General features: G+C 51.2%; 1 protein-coding gene across 1 annotated transcript in view; it reads left to right on the top strand.

Annotated features, from left to right (window-relative positions):
* ALOX5 (arachidonate 5-lipoxygenase) overlaps positions 1-10,962 on the top strand; it is a 43,963-nt gene extending 33,001 nt beyond the window's left edge. The window contains exons 7-13 of the mRNA XM_008581526.1: positions 6,201-6,404; positions 7,056-7,142; positions 8,109-8,287; positions 8,502-8,623; positions 8,858-8,958; positions 9,248-9,418; positions 10,655-10,962. Coding sequence (XP_008579748.1) covers positions 6,201-6,404; positions 7,056-7,142; positions 8,109-8,287; positions 8,502-8,623; positions 8,858-8,958; positions 9,248-9,418; positions 10,655-10,834 — 1,044 coding nt within the window. The 3' untranslated portion in view covers positions 10,835-10,962. The remainder of the gene's footprint in view (positions 1-6,200; positions 6,405-7,055; positions 7,143-8,108; positions 8,288-8,501; positions 8,624-8,857; positions 8,959-9,247; positions 9,419-10,654) is intronic.
* Positions 10,963-14,907: the final 3,945 nt, after the last annotated feature.

The following is a 14,907-nucleotide window of genomic DNA, read 5'->3' on the forward strand; positions in this document are numbered from 1 at the left end:
CTGCACTCCCACTCTGGCATCTTGACCAGGGGCCCCAAGTCAAGATGGTGACAGGGCCAGGCAGGTGAAACTGTGAGCTGAAGTGGAGACCGAGGCCACCGAGGGGCATTGTGCGGGTGTCCACCAGTACTGTGGAGGAGGAGGGGCAGACGGGCACAGGGCTTCACCTCCCCCATCCCCTGCCGCACTATGGGAGCTGGCACACAGGCGGCAAGGACCAGGGCCAGGACGGGAGTAGGCAGAGGTCCCTGTGGGTGGAGCGGGACTGCGCAGGGGCCCCCGCTGGGGACGGGCAGATCAGCATTTAGCAAACAATGCCTGTGAACTGGACACTGGGGGGCTGTGGTCGTAACAGCAGCTGGATTTGTCAGGCACCACCCACATGCCAGGACTAACCTAAGGGTTAACCTGCACAGTCCACAGTCCCCTATCCTTGATTCTGAAATGTCAAAATTCTGAAAATTCATAGACTGCAAACAAACCTTCTCTGAACCAGTAGGAGAGGCTTTGTCCCATTCAATGTGATATGCCTACAGATCAGGGCAGGAACACACTCTGTCTGTAAAATAGCATGTTGCCCCAGACCCTGGGGGGGGGGGGTCACATAATGAAGTACAAAGCTGCTAAAATCCTAAAACTTCCAGATTCTGAAGCACATTTGGTCACTGTGATTTCAGACAAGGACCTGTCCTTATTCATGTAATCATCACCACAACCCTCCAAGGCGGTGAGCACTAATCATGTAAATCATTTTACACAGATGAGGAAACTGAGGCACAGGTGCACACTGTCAGCTACAGAGCTAGGATTCAAGCCAGGCTGTCTGGCTCCAGTTCCTTGCTCCCCCCAGTTTCTCAGGGGCACGTCCCCCCAGAGGAGTTCCCAGCTGGGTATCAGAGAGAAGCCCTATACCTAAGGAACTGAAGCAGAAGGTAAAGGGACAGGTGACAGAAGAGAGGAAAACAGTGTTCGGAGATCTCGGGAGAGGCCCTTGTTACCACTGATGGGTGCCTCTGAAGCTACCTGTCCCAGAGACCTCTTGGAGCAGCCTGGAACCTGGTTGAAACCCTGATTGTGCCACTTGCTAGCAGCCTGTGGGACCTTGGGTGAGCCAGAATGCTCCCAAGTCTGTTTCCTCTCCTGCAAATGGAAACTTTGCCAACTATAAAGACCCATGCAAATGGAAGCCATGGGTTAATAAATCCAAAATCTCATTCTTTGAAAGGTCGGAGAAAATAAATAACCTCCTCATGAGGCTGACAAAAAACAGAGAGCAAGATTAGGAACAGGAGACCTAAAAAAAAGAGTAATTATGATTACAGGTTTCTTAAAAAGAGTAATTATGTGGCGACTAATACGAAAAGAAAAGCTAGAGGAGATGGATAAAAACCTAGGAAAACATATAAGTTATTAGGAGAAATTGTACAAAATAGGCCTCTTTCCAAATGAGTGATTGGAAAGCTGCTTAAACGTCTAGACTGGTGAGAGGCTGTAGAAAGAGGAGCTGAGCTTTAGCCAAGCTGTAGAGAGCGGACATTTCCAGAGCTCTTTAAGGTGAATCAGCCCCCAAATTCCCTCTATGAGGCTTGCATAACCTTAGTTCTGAAACCAGATACTGACAGGATCCAAAAGAAAGCTGAAGACCAACCCAAGCGCAAATAAAGAGAAAGAAATCTACAAATGATATTAGCAAAATGAACGCAGCAGTGTAATAAATAACTAATGTGTTACAACCAAGTCAGTTTTATTCCAGATATTTCAACATCAAGAGAGATACCAGCATAATTAATTATTTCCATAAGGATAAAGTTTATGAGGACACCAATTGACAACAAAAGGGAATTTAATAACATTTAGTAGCCACAACTAATAAAAATTAAAATAGTAGTAGAAGGAACCTACTTACATGGGATAAAAACAGCAAACATCAAACAGGTGCGACGCTAAAGCCACTTCCATTAAAATCGTAAGTAAGGTGCTGATACCACTAGTGTTATCCAGCACTGTCTTCGAGGTCCTACAACATGTGATGAAACAGGAAAATACAACAATCAATCGCATATTGTAAAAGAATAGGAAATAGCATCTTGTCTGGTAATGATATGATGGTGGACCTAGAAAACACAGGCGATTCTAATTTCTTAAAAAGCTACTAGAATTAGTACATTCATTTACCAAAGTGTCTAGATAAATATACTCCGCAAAAAAACCAATAGTCTTTCTCCATGCTAACAAGAAAACATAATGTTCATACAAAGAAAAACTCAGAGGAAGAGCTCCTTTTGCTGGACATTAGGGAATACTGTAAGGCCACTGTCCTAAGCAGATGCTATGCATGAGGACGAACAGAGTGGGGGATGGTATATGGTAAAGAGGCCAGAGATAGACCCTTCTACAGAGGAATTTAATGTATGACAATGGCGGTCTTTCAGTTCAGTAAAAAAGGGACAGTATTATGATCATGCTATCATACTGCCTTTGCATAAGGAAACAATTCATGCCTCCCTGTCATGCCATTTACAAAAATAAATTTCATGTGAAGTAAGGATTAAAATGGAAATAATAAAAGAGAATTTAGGAGAACAATGGATAATGTGGAGACTAAGGAGACTTCTAAAAGTAAAAACAGGAAACCAAGAAGTTATAAGGGAAAGACAGGCATATTTAATTATGTAATATTTTTAAAAACTGAATGGTAAGGGCCGAGCCCGTGGCGCACACGGGAGAGTGCGGCGCTGGGAGTGCAGCAGCGCTCCCACCGCGGGTTCGGATCCTATATAGGGATGACCGGTGCGCTCACAGCGCTCACTGGCTGAGCGTGGTGCGGCCGGTCTCAAAAAGGACAAAAAAAAAACTGAATGGTAAAATACACCATAAACAAAGCCAAAAGTTAAAAAATAGACTGGGGAAAATAACTTGGACACAAATGACAGCTAAAGGATGAATATAATACACAGCTTCTAGAAATTGATAAGGAAAAGACAGATACCTCAAGAGAAAAATGGGCAGAGACTATGAACAGACAATCAGCATGTGGACAGATTTTCAACTTCACCAGTAGTTAGGGAAATGCAAATCCAAGTTAACAATGAGATACCACTTTTGACCCATCAGATTGGGGTGGGGGAGTGGTAACACCCAGCCACTAGCAAGGCAGACACTCCATGCCATGCAGTGCCCATGAAGTGTTGTAGCCAGGGATGGTATTGACAGTATGATACCTGAGGTGGCCTGGACAACCCAAGGCCAGTTCCTGGGCCAGCACCTGAGCAGGTCCCTAAGCACCTGCTGTACCACGTGCACCTCTTGAGGTTCTGGATTTCAGAGTGGGCAGTCAGAGGATCCTCGGATTGGCGCTGGAGTGGCCAGGGCAATTGGAGGGGTACTGGAGGGACTCTAAGCCACAAGACTCTTACCATTTAAGTGATCTGACAGCTGGTAACACTGAACAGTTGTGTACCAGTGGAATGAGCCTTTCTGAGGAGCAGTAGGGCACAGCTACCGAAATAAAAGATTACCCACCCTCCTGCGCTTAGCAGCATCTTCTCTAGAAGCCAGTAGAGAAATGAAAGTGCTAATACGTATGATGCATGTGGGAAGGCGATTATCGCAGCCTTGTTTGTGGTGGGAAAACAAACTTGGAAACAATCTGAAGGCAGGAGAGGATTGAGTGAAACCTCTCATGCCCAGACCAGGAAATGTTATGCACCTTCAAAATGAATGCGTTAGATCTGTTATCCCAACTGACCTGGAGGGGTTTCCACAGTGAGTTGACAAAGCAGAAAAGCAAGACACAGGGTCTAGATAATATGATCTCATTTACATAAAATGCGTGCATGGCTGCAGCATGCCATATACATGAGCAGATACTTGTGTGGCATGGGGAGGCACGGACACAGCATCACCGGGTTGGGAAATTTGGGGATGGAGGACAGATGAGCAAAAGAAAGAAGAGACAGATACTCATTATAATAGTATTCATCTCATGGAAAACTGGACAGATAAATATGCATCCGTGCAAAGACCTGGGAAAGTAGGCCCACCAGAATGTGGTGGTTAGCCCTCAGCGCTGGATTATGAAATATGTTTTCTTTCTTTCATATGTTCTTCTGTAATGACTGGATTTTTGTCATTTTTTACAATAAGCATATATTATTTTCTGAAACAAAAAGCTACTTTCTTACCCAAAAAAAACAAATTTAAAGAACACAACCAAGTTGTTCAGGGCGCGTTCTGGAGCCCCCTGGCAGACAAAGACCCTGGACAGAAGTGCAGGGTGGGTGGAGGCCGAAGAGCTCTGGGGATGCAGGTGAGGCCTGGGGAGGCAGAGGGAGTGGAGAGAAAGGCCGAGGCAGGGCGACGGGCAGAGCACTGGGCAGAGCACTGGGCCCTTTCAGCTCAGCTCTTTACCTGCTGTGTGACATGTGAGAGCTGCTTAACCACTCGGAGCCTCAGTTTCCCCCTACGTAAAATGGGAATGGCAAGGAATACCTGCCCTGCAGGGTCATGGTGAGGATTAAATGAGACAGCACAGGTAAAGCCCCTAGCACAAGCAGAGGGTCTCTTTGGCCCCAGAGCATGTCAGGAGCATGTCCAGGAGCATTTCGAGAACACGTCAGTGTGTGCCTGAGAGCCTTTGGGGAACATGTCAGAGCGTGTGGGGAACATGTCGAGAGAGTCCCAGAGCGTGTCAGGCATCCCATGTGCTCTAGGAGGCGGGGCACAGACCCAGGTGTCTTGGGCCAGGCAGTTAATACAAATGAGTGAACCCCCACCAGGGAGGGTGGGGCGGTGGAGACCCTGATAGCTGGGACTATTTAAAAGGGCCAAGAGTGTTGTTCTGTGAGAATATGGATGCAAAGTTCTCAGACCTTCTAATTTTTCAGGAAAACCTGGTCACCCAAATTTGTATGTGAAATTGTTACATATTTAAAAGTGGACATCCCACTAACAAACAAGCAAATAAGAACACTGCAGGTCAAGCTCTGCTCTGCTGTCCCCGTCCCCCCACCCCCAGCCCTGCACCTCTGTGCCTAGAGAGCTGGCTGCTGGAGCTCCTTGGTCCAGGGCGGCATGCCTGGCACTACCGGTGTGTGATTGGCATTGCATCTCTATTGGGCAGCACTGAGGGAGAGACAGACGAAGAAACCACCTTCCACGTACTTAGTATGACCCAGCTAAGTGTGCTCTTGGGCAGCTGCCCCTCCTGGTGGTCACTCTGCTCTAGCTACACAGGCTCTCCCAGTGCCAAAAGCCCAGCCAGACCCCTTCGCGGCACCCGCTCTCCAGCTGTACCCGGCTTGCTGTTCCTCCACTGGTCTACTCTGGCTCATCTGAAACGTCAACCCCTCCGAGGCTTAAAATCTGAAAGACGGCGCAGTGCCAGCACCTGCCTTCCAAGCTCACGTGGTACCTTGCTGGCAGGTGCTGAAGCTGTGCCGGGCACTCCTGAGTGAGGACAGCCACTGTCATGGGCAAAGCTGGAGACCAGGGGCTTGGTGACAGGGAGAACAGAATGTGGGGCTACGTCTGCAGACCCATCGGTGGCCAGATCCCCACGGAGTTTGGGGACTTTATTTTCTGGCATTAAGAGGTGACTGTGTTTAAAAAGGAGATTAACATGACATGACTGGCATTTTAGGGGAAAAAAATCACTTTGGTCCCAGTGTGGGGTTGAAACTGGCAAGGGGAAGACAAGTCTGGGGCTCGGGGCACAGCTCAAGCTGCCGAGCCTGACCTGGGAGACTCCGCAGCATTAGGGCCGGGCACTAGAGAGAAGCCAGGGACACACACCAAGGCCAGACCTGGGACACCATCTAGGGGAAGAGCAGAGGGAGGAACAGCGCAGGAGACCCCAGAGGAGCAGGGCGAGGCGGGCAGGGGAGGACGGCGGGGCCCACATCCGCAGGGGGACACCGCCCCGGCCGCCCCTGCGCATGCGCCCACAGCACCTCTGCGAGACCAGGGAGAACTGTCACATTCTACAGATGCTGGACGTTCAGGGTTGTGCAGGTTGTAAGTGACGTCATTGAGACAGGAAATACAAGTCCAGGGTCCTCTGCCCCGCTCCAGGCTCTTCTCATGATTCTAGTTACAGTTTAAGAAATTTGGATTCTTCTGGAATTTCCTGAGGCCAGGTTTTCCAATAACATTAGCATGGAGCGAGATACAGCAATGTGTTTCTTTCTCCATCCTATCAGCTCAACCAAATCCCAGGAGATGAGAACCCCATTTTTCTCCCTTCGGATGCAAAATACGACTGGCTGTTGGCCAAAATCTGGGTGCGCTCCAGTGACTTCCACGTGCACCAGACCATCACCCACCTTCTGCGTACACATCTGGTGTCGGAAGTTTTTGGCATCGCCATGTACCGCCAGCTGCCTGCCGTGCACCCCATTTTCAAGGTACAGCCAGCTACCGCTCCCGCTGCACTTGGCGGGGGAGCGAAGGGGGCTGCCATCCCCACAGGGGGACTGTGGTGGGAGTGTGACCACTGCAGAGATGCTCGGGAGGCAGTAATGCCCCCCAAGAAAGAAAGCAGAGGGGGGGACCTGTGGTTCCCCAGGACACAAGGCCAGGGCCCAGCCCAGACACGAGGGCCAGGCTGGACAGGTAGCTTAAAGGCAAATGAGTTCAGTCGGTCTCAGGCTGGTCCCAGGTGGCCACCCGTTGTCCTTCCATCCCTCTTCCCGAGTCCTACCAGCACTGACGACCAGGATGACTGCAGGCTGACAATACCTCTGTGCACCTCAGTTTCCGCATCTGTAAAACAGATCAAAATAGTGCACCTGCCTGGTAGGATGATGGTCCTTCAGAGAGCTCCCAACAGCAGAGTTAAGCACCAAGTGCTGACTACTGTCGTTTTATCATCATCGTCCTTGTCATTGTTGAGCCATGAAGGCCGCGTCCCCCGGGGCCTCCAGCAATTTCTCAGCAGGAAACTCAATACCCGACTCCCACTGCGTCCCTGTGCCCAACGTCACCCGATGCATGGCCAGTGGGGGTGCGCGGGTCCCTGGCCGGTCGCTCGCTGAGGTGTCCCCTCCCCCGCCCAGCTGCTGGTGGCGCACGTGCGGTTCACCATCGCCATCAACACCAAGGCCCGCGAGCAGCTCATCTGCGAGTACGGCCTCTTTGACAAGGTGGGTGCCCTCCCACCCTCTCCCTTCCCAGTCTCCGTGCTCCCTGCCCCATCCCCATCCCCCGGCGCCTTACCGAGCCTGGACACTCACGTCAGCCCCGCCCCTGACCTTCCACCCCTTTCCCACCACGCACTGGTGACCAGGCCAGACGACCACTAAAGTTGAGACACTGGGTTGCAAACGACAAAGCCCAACTCAAGGCAGCCGAAGCTGGATAGGACGTGCCACCTCATACTGGACATAACGTGGGGGCGGGGCACAGGCCAAAGTGGATCCGGGGCTCAGACACCGCCCCTCCTCCAGCGGCAGGGGCCTCATTCCCCTACTGCAGCCAGGCTCTCCCCACGGGGCGGGGACCTGGTCACAGCGAGTCCCAGGCTCATGCTGCCACGTGCCGATCGTCTCCCAGGCGGTACCTCAAGAGAAAGTACCGTCCCGCTTGGGCACCGTGGGCCAATCTCTGGCACCCCAGCACCCGACTCCTCCTTCGAAGCTTCTGCGGCCCTGGCTGCTCAGCCCCGTGTGCATGTGTGCACCGCGTGTGTGCTCGTGCATGCGTGCCTGTGAGCGTGCATCTGGGAGCAGGACCAGAGTCCCTCCAGCTGGGTGTTTCTGGGGGCTGCCTGCGGGTCACTGAGGGTGATGACTCTGGGCGTCCTGCGCTCAGCGCTAGAGTAGCCTGGGGGCTTCACCAGCCGGGGCCGCCTGGTGCTGGGGTCCCCCACAAAGGCAGCCAGCCGCCCAGCTGCCCTCGTCAGGGATGGGAGCTCGCCCCTCCCTCCTTCCTGTCACCGCCGTCTCTGGCCGCCTTGGCATTCTGAGTTAAACATCCCTCCCACGCCACCTCACAGGACACTGTCTGTCCCTCTGCGCGCCTGGCCACCCCCGCTCTTCCCCAGTTTCTCACGGATGAGGGGGTGAGGTCTGGGGCTGGACGCTCCGCTCAGGGCGCTCCCCTCCCCCCAGGCCAACGCCACAGGGGGCGGCGGGCACGTGCAGATGGTGCAGAGGGCCATGCAGGACCTGACCTACGCCTCCCTGTGCTTCCCCGAGGCCATCAAGGCACGGGGCATGGATAGCACAGAGGACATCCCCTACTACTTCTACCGGGACGACGGGCTCCTGGTGTGGGAGGCCATCAAGACGTGAGTGCCTGCCCGGGTCGTGGGGGAGCCCGTGGGACCGCAGGGGCCTCCACAACGGACTGCACAGGGTGGGTCTGGCTCCTTCCCGGGCGCTGATGGAGGCCTGGGACGTGCGAGGTGGGAGTCCTCACGCTAAGGGGTAAGTGTCGCCTACGGGGCAGGCGCGCAGACGGTGCGGGTCCCCCACTCCTGGCTGGCCCCCCTCCTGAGCCAGGTTCACGGCCGAGGTGGTGGGCATCTACTACGAGAGTGACCAGGTGGTGGACGAGGACCAGGAGCTGCAGGACTTCGTGAAGGACGTCTACGTGTACGGCATGCGGGGCAGGAAGGCCTCAGGTAGGGCCGCCCAGCCTCCTCCGCCCTCTCTCGTGCCCTTCCCGCGCCGCTGCCGCTCGCTGGGGCCCCTGCCCACCAGGGTGCCTCCTGGGGACGTCTCAGAGGACAGGCCTCCCTGAGAAATCTCAGGAAGCCTGGGCCGAGACCCTCGGGCGCTGTGCTGGTGGCCGGGGGCCCTCCCGGGGCAGGTGCCCTCCCGGGGCGGGGCTCAGCCGGCCCGTGGCTCCGCCCCAGGCTTCCCCAAGTGCATCAAGAGCAGGGACAAGCTGTCGGAGTACCTGACCGTGATCATCTTCACGGCCTCCGCCCAGCACGCCGCGGTGAACTTCGGCCAGGTAGGCCTCCGGGGCGGGATCCCGCCAAGGTCCGCTCGCCCCGCCACTGGCCGGGCAGAGCCGGGCCCGCCCTCCGCCTTCTACCGGCTCCCGCCGCCGTCTTCCCAGCGGGACCCTCGGGCAGCCTCAGGGCCTGGCATCGGGGTTGCGGGCGCGGGGACGGAGGAGGGGGCGACTGCCCGCCCGCTTGAGGGGCAGGAGCGCCCGGGCAGGCGCCATTTCCGACCGGCCGATGGGCGGGCAGCTGGGCTTCCGGGGCACCCACGCGCGTGGATGGCTGTCCCCGCAGTACGACTGGTGCTCCTGGATCCCCAATGCACCCCCAACCATGCGGGCCCCACCGCCCACGGCCAAGGGAGTGGTGACCATTGAGCAGATCGTGGACACGCTGCCCGACCGCGGCCGCTCCTGCTGGCATCTGGGCGCAGTGTGGGCACTGAGCCAGTTCCAGGAAAACGAGGTGAGGCCAGGCAGAGTGGGGGACAGTGCAGGTCACTCCAGGTTTAACACATTCTTTAGCCTTGGGGTTTCCTGATTCAAGGCTTAGGCAGGACATATGTGGCCAGGAATCCTGACTACCAAGGCTGGAGGGGCCTAGGAGGGCTGCAGGTGCCACCAGGTCCTCAGGCCTGAGCCTCGACAGAGCTCAGGGTGGATGGGGCGGGAGAGCACACAGGCTCTGCTCCACTCACTGTCACCAGAGGGTGGGGTGTGACGCCCTCCCCCACGGGGACACACACCACCCCCAGCTATGACAGCACTATTCCATGTGGTTTTCTCCCAAGAGTTTTCTGAGTTCCTTCCAGACATGTACACCCTGTTTAACCTAACACCACATCTGGTGCATCTTGGTGGAGCCCTTGGCAGGAGCTGAGTGCTGCACAGAGTGATGGCACCAGTTCAACAGCCCCAGACCCAAGGGCATCTAAGTCGCTTCGGGGCCTTTGCTAATGTGTTGGTCCCTCATGAGACATGCTTGTACCTGTGTCTTTGCACATGTGTTCAGTATGACCAAAGGCTACATGCCTAGTAGAGGAATGTCTTGGCCAGAGAATGTTGAGACTGACTTGCCCTCCACAAACTAAACCCCGAATCCCACCATCAATAGCATATGATGTTTCTTGCAACCTTTAAAGCCCTGAAACGTTCTGATTTTAACAATCCAATAGGTTTTTTAAAAAGATATGTCTAGCTCTAATTTGCAGACGTCTGTGTGAGCATGCAGATAAGCACACCAGCCTGACAGGGTGGCCACCCCTTCCGACTCCTCACCCCACAGGGCCTGGCCGCTGCCCTCCCAGCCTGGAGAGGCCAGCACTGGCCCCTCTGCCCCCACGTGCCTGGGCCCAGATGCGAAGCAGGCGTGCTGCATAGGGCAGCCCGAGCAGGACACCATGGCCACATGGCCACCACAGCCAGGACCACCAACAGCCTCCACGTTCCCTGCATTATTACATGGTCTTATAACCAACCACAGGCAGCGGGGCAGTTCATCTTCCCATTCACCCTTGAAGCCCCAGCCCTGGGGCCTTCCTCAGGGGAAAGCGGGTTGGAGGCGGCATTTGCATTCTCGAGGCACTCCGCAGGTGGCAGAGGGTGGCGATGGGGAGGGGAAGGTCCCTGGGGGCTGGACAGTCCTCTCAGTTTATGCAGTCTTGTCACAGATTGACCTGTCTGTCCCTGTCTGGGCCCTCAGCTGTTCCTGGGCATGTACCCTGAGGAGCACTTCATTGAGAAGCCCGTGAAGGAGGCCATGGCCCGATTCCGCAAGAACCTCCAGGCCATCGTCAGCGTGATCGCCGAGCGCAACAAGAACAAGCAGCTGCCGTACTACTACTTGTCCCCGGACCGGATTCCCAACAGTGTGGCCATCTGAGCACCGTCTGTGCCAGTCTCTGTCTGGGAAGGCAGCTTGTCACAGCCAGTGGGAGGATGGCCTGGCAGGCTCACCGCGGGAGGCCCCGGCAGCTGCTTCTCTTCCTCTGAGGCTGGCAGTGCCATTCCCGAGCCCCAGGCGGGCTGGTGGCAAACCAAAGACTACTCCAGGTTGGGCCACATTACAGCAAAGCTTCCGTGTGTTTCCTGTTTATTCCTCAATCGTTAGGGAATCCCGTACTTTCATCAAGTGTGTAAACACTGCCAAGACCCCTCCTTCCCAGGGCAGGACTCTAGCCCTTTGCCCCTGCCCAGCTCAGCACTTCCACAAGCAGCACCAGCAGACCAGGACAACTGATAGATGTCCGCTCTTGCTGCAGACGTGGAATGATTATTTTCTATTTACACTTAGCCCAACTTCTTGCATTTAGTAGGTGCCCAAATAAATTTTTGTTCAATGAATTAATTGGTTGTCATAAAAATAAAGTGCATTTAAAACAGGACTCGTTCCACATGCTATGTTCCAATCACCCCAAAGAGCTCAGTGCCCCACCCCCCACCCCACGTGGAAAAACCACCAAAAAACATAAGTCCTGTGATTCCATCTGGGCAAAGCCTCCCCACCCAAGTTTGGCTAGAAGATGCTTCTTTTCCCAGACACATCCTGTGTCCTGTTTTTAGAACACATCCCAAATGCCACCGCCTCTATGAAAGCACCCTTGGTTGCCCAAATAAAGCTTGTCTCTCCCTAGGGCTTTGTCTGAACCTCTGTTATTGCCCTCCCATGTGGTCTCTCCCTTGGGACAGGAGCCTCTGGAAGGACGTGGAACCCACCTTGCTCATTTCTGTGCTCCAGGGTTGGCATAAGACTCCAACACAAAGCTGCTCTCTCATTTTCCTCCTGGCACAGTACCTGGCTGACAAATTTCAGGCACTGTCTTAGGAGCTAGGGTCTTGTTTTCTCTTGAGACAGGGTTCTCAACATGACTTTTAAAAAGTGCATTCTCTTTCCCCAGGCCCAAAAAACAGAGTCAGCTGTGAGCTTGGCCATGGTGATTTACTGTCCCCTCCTACACGCCTCCCCCCCAGCCCCTGGCTTCAGAATTGTGTCAACAGGGTCTCCAGTGTCTCTGAAAGGTGCTCCTGATGTGGTCAGCCAGCAGCTCAAAGTCTGGGCAAAAGGCTGCTTCTACCAGGACCAACATGGCATGGAAGAAGCTGTGCGTGTGTTCCTGAAGCCACCAGTTCCTCCGAGAAAACTTGACTACTGGGACGGGTACTAGAGAGACTTCCTTCCATCCCTCTTAGAATTGCCCACCACACATGTGAATGACTTTCAAGATAGGCACCATAAACAGATGGCCATGGTAGAGGCACTAAGCCCTGTCCCTATGAGGGCAAACATGCCAACCTTTAGAACTCACAAAGCCATGTATGTGGTCAAGGAGGAGCGGGCAGGAAGGAATAGAAGTAGGCAGGGCTGAGGATGCAGGTCTGACACTGATGAAAGGAGAGAAGGAAGGATTGGGTAGAAAGGAATTCAGACTACAGAGCACCACTGAAAAAGTCTCACTCCAGCTAATGGGGAGTTCTCAAACAAAAGTCACCCATTACAGAGATTTTGCATCTGGCAGGAATGACAGCAGTGGATGCAAAGATTTGGCAGCTGAGACTGTCAGTCAGTTAAGTTCTCTGCAGCTGTCTTCCTCACTCCCTGTGGGTAGGTATCTGCGTACAGCTTCACTGTTGCTACAGAAGAGGGAGAGTCCCAAAATCTGTGCATAAACTGTCCAAACCTCTAGGTGACCCCTAAGCCACATATGCATGGGTAAAACTGCAGACAGCCCAATTTAGGATAAAACAACCTGTACAGTTCATTTGTGCTGCTATAACAAAATACCTAAGACTGGGTAATTGATACAGAATAATTTATTTCTCAGTTCTAGAAGTACTGAAGACACCACAGGATTGATGTCTGGTGAGGGCCTGGTCTCTGCTTCAAAGATGAACCTTGTATGCTGTGTCCCTGCATAGCAGAAGGGTGAAAAGGGACAAATGCTCTCTGAACCCTCTTTTATAAGGGCACTGATCCATTCATAAGGACAGATTTAATCACTTCCCTCATGATTTAATCACTTCCCAAAAGGACCCACCTCCTAATACTATCACCTTAGGACTTAAGTTCCAACATATGATTTTTGGAGGGACACATACATTCCAACCATAGCACAACCAAACTGAGATTTAAACTTTTAAAAGTTTTCAGTTTAAGTTCAACCAAGTTGATTACTTGCTTGGAAAAAAAAAAATCAACACCCTTTGGAGTAATATAACAGAATTCAGAATCTCTACAAAATAATGTTCATAATAGCCAGGATACAATCCAAAATTTTACAAATAATTAGGAAAACATGATGTATTCACAGGGAAAAGACAATTAACAGAGGCCAATCTCAAGATGTCCCAGATGTTAAAATTAGCAATTATTTTAATGCAGGTTTTATTTCTGTGCTCAGTGAGTTAAAGAAAATACATGCTCCAATGAATGAAAGAATAGGCAATCTTAGCAAAGAACTATGTGGAGGAGGAGGAGGAAGAGGAAATTATAGAAACTAAAAAATATGTGGGAAAAAATAACTGAATGGGCTTAACAGCAGAACAGAAATGACAGAGCAAAGAGAGAGTGAATTTGAAGATAGAAATGATCCAATCTGAAGGACTGAGAGAATTTTTTTTTTTTTTTTTTTTTTGTGACCGGTAAGGGAATCGCAACCCTTGGCTCAGTGTCATCTGCACCACGCTCAGCCAGTGAGCGCACCGGCCATCCCCATATAGGATCCGAACCCACAGCCTTGGAGCTACCATAGCCACACTCTCCTGAGTGAGCCACGGGGCTGGCCCCAGAGAGAATTTTTTTAACGAACAGAGCCTCAGAGATCTACAGAACTATATATATATATATATATATATATACATACATACACACACACACACACACACATATGTGTGTGTGTGTGTGTATATATATAAAGTTAACATACATGTAACTGGAGACACAGAAGGACAGAAGGAGAGGGGAGGTGAAAAATAATGTAGAACAAATATTTGAGAAAATAAAGGCCAAAATTTGCCTAAATTTGGTGAAAAACAAATTTAAATTTTCAAGAAGCTCAACCAAACCTAAGCAGAATAAATACAAAGAAAACCACACCTATATACTTCAGAGTTGAACTGCTCCAAACCAGAGTTAAAGAGAAAATCTTAAAAGCAGAAACACATAATATACAGTCGAACAAAAATGTGAGTTACAGCTGACTTTTCATCAGAAACTGTGGGGGCCAAAATACAATGGAACAGCATTTTTAAAGCATTAAAATAAAAAATCACCAACACAGAATTCTGTAATTGGCAAAAATAGAAAAAAAAAAAAGAATGAAAACAAAATAAAAAATTCAGGTGCAATAAAACTGAGAGAATCTATCACCAGCAGATCTGCACTACAAAAAACGCTAAAGGAAATTCTTCAGGCTAAAGGAAAATAATGCTAGATGAAAACTCAGGTCCTCAGGTAGGAATAAAGAGTGTCCAAAATGGTAAATATTTATTAAATGTAAAAGATTTCCTCCCCTTAATTTCATATATATATGAAATATATATACGTATATATAACTATTTAAAGCAAATCATAAAACAGGTAGTAAATGGTAGTTACATGGTTTCCACATTTTATATCAAGTGGTACAATATTAATTTTAGGTAATTTGTAAAAATTTAAGGAGGTAGATTATAATCCCTAGAGAAACCACTAAAAATACTATAAAGAAGTATGTAGAGCTAAAAAGCAATAAATGACTTAACATCGAATTCTAAAAATATATAAATAATGACAAAGGCAGGAAAAGAGGAACAGAGAAACAAAAACAGAGATAAAAACAAATTAAGTAATAAAATGGTAGACATAGATTCAATCTTATCAATAATTATATCAAATGTTACTGAAGTAAAAACTCCAAGTAGGGCCGGCCCGGTGGCGCACTGCTACAGTGTGCCGCTTGGGAGCATGGCGGCACTCCC

This window comes from Galeopterus variegatus, unplaced genomic scaffold (genome assembly GCF_000696425.1).
Source record: "Galeopterus variegatus unplaced genomic scaffold, G_variegatus-3.0.2 Scaffold2381, whole genome shotgun sequence".
NCBI lineage: Eukaryota > Metazoa > Chordata > Mammalia > Dermoptera > Cynocephalidae > Galeopterus > Galeopterus variegatus.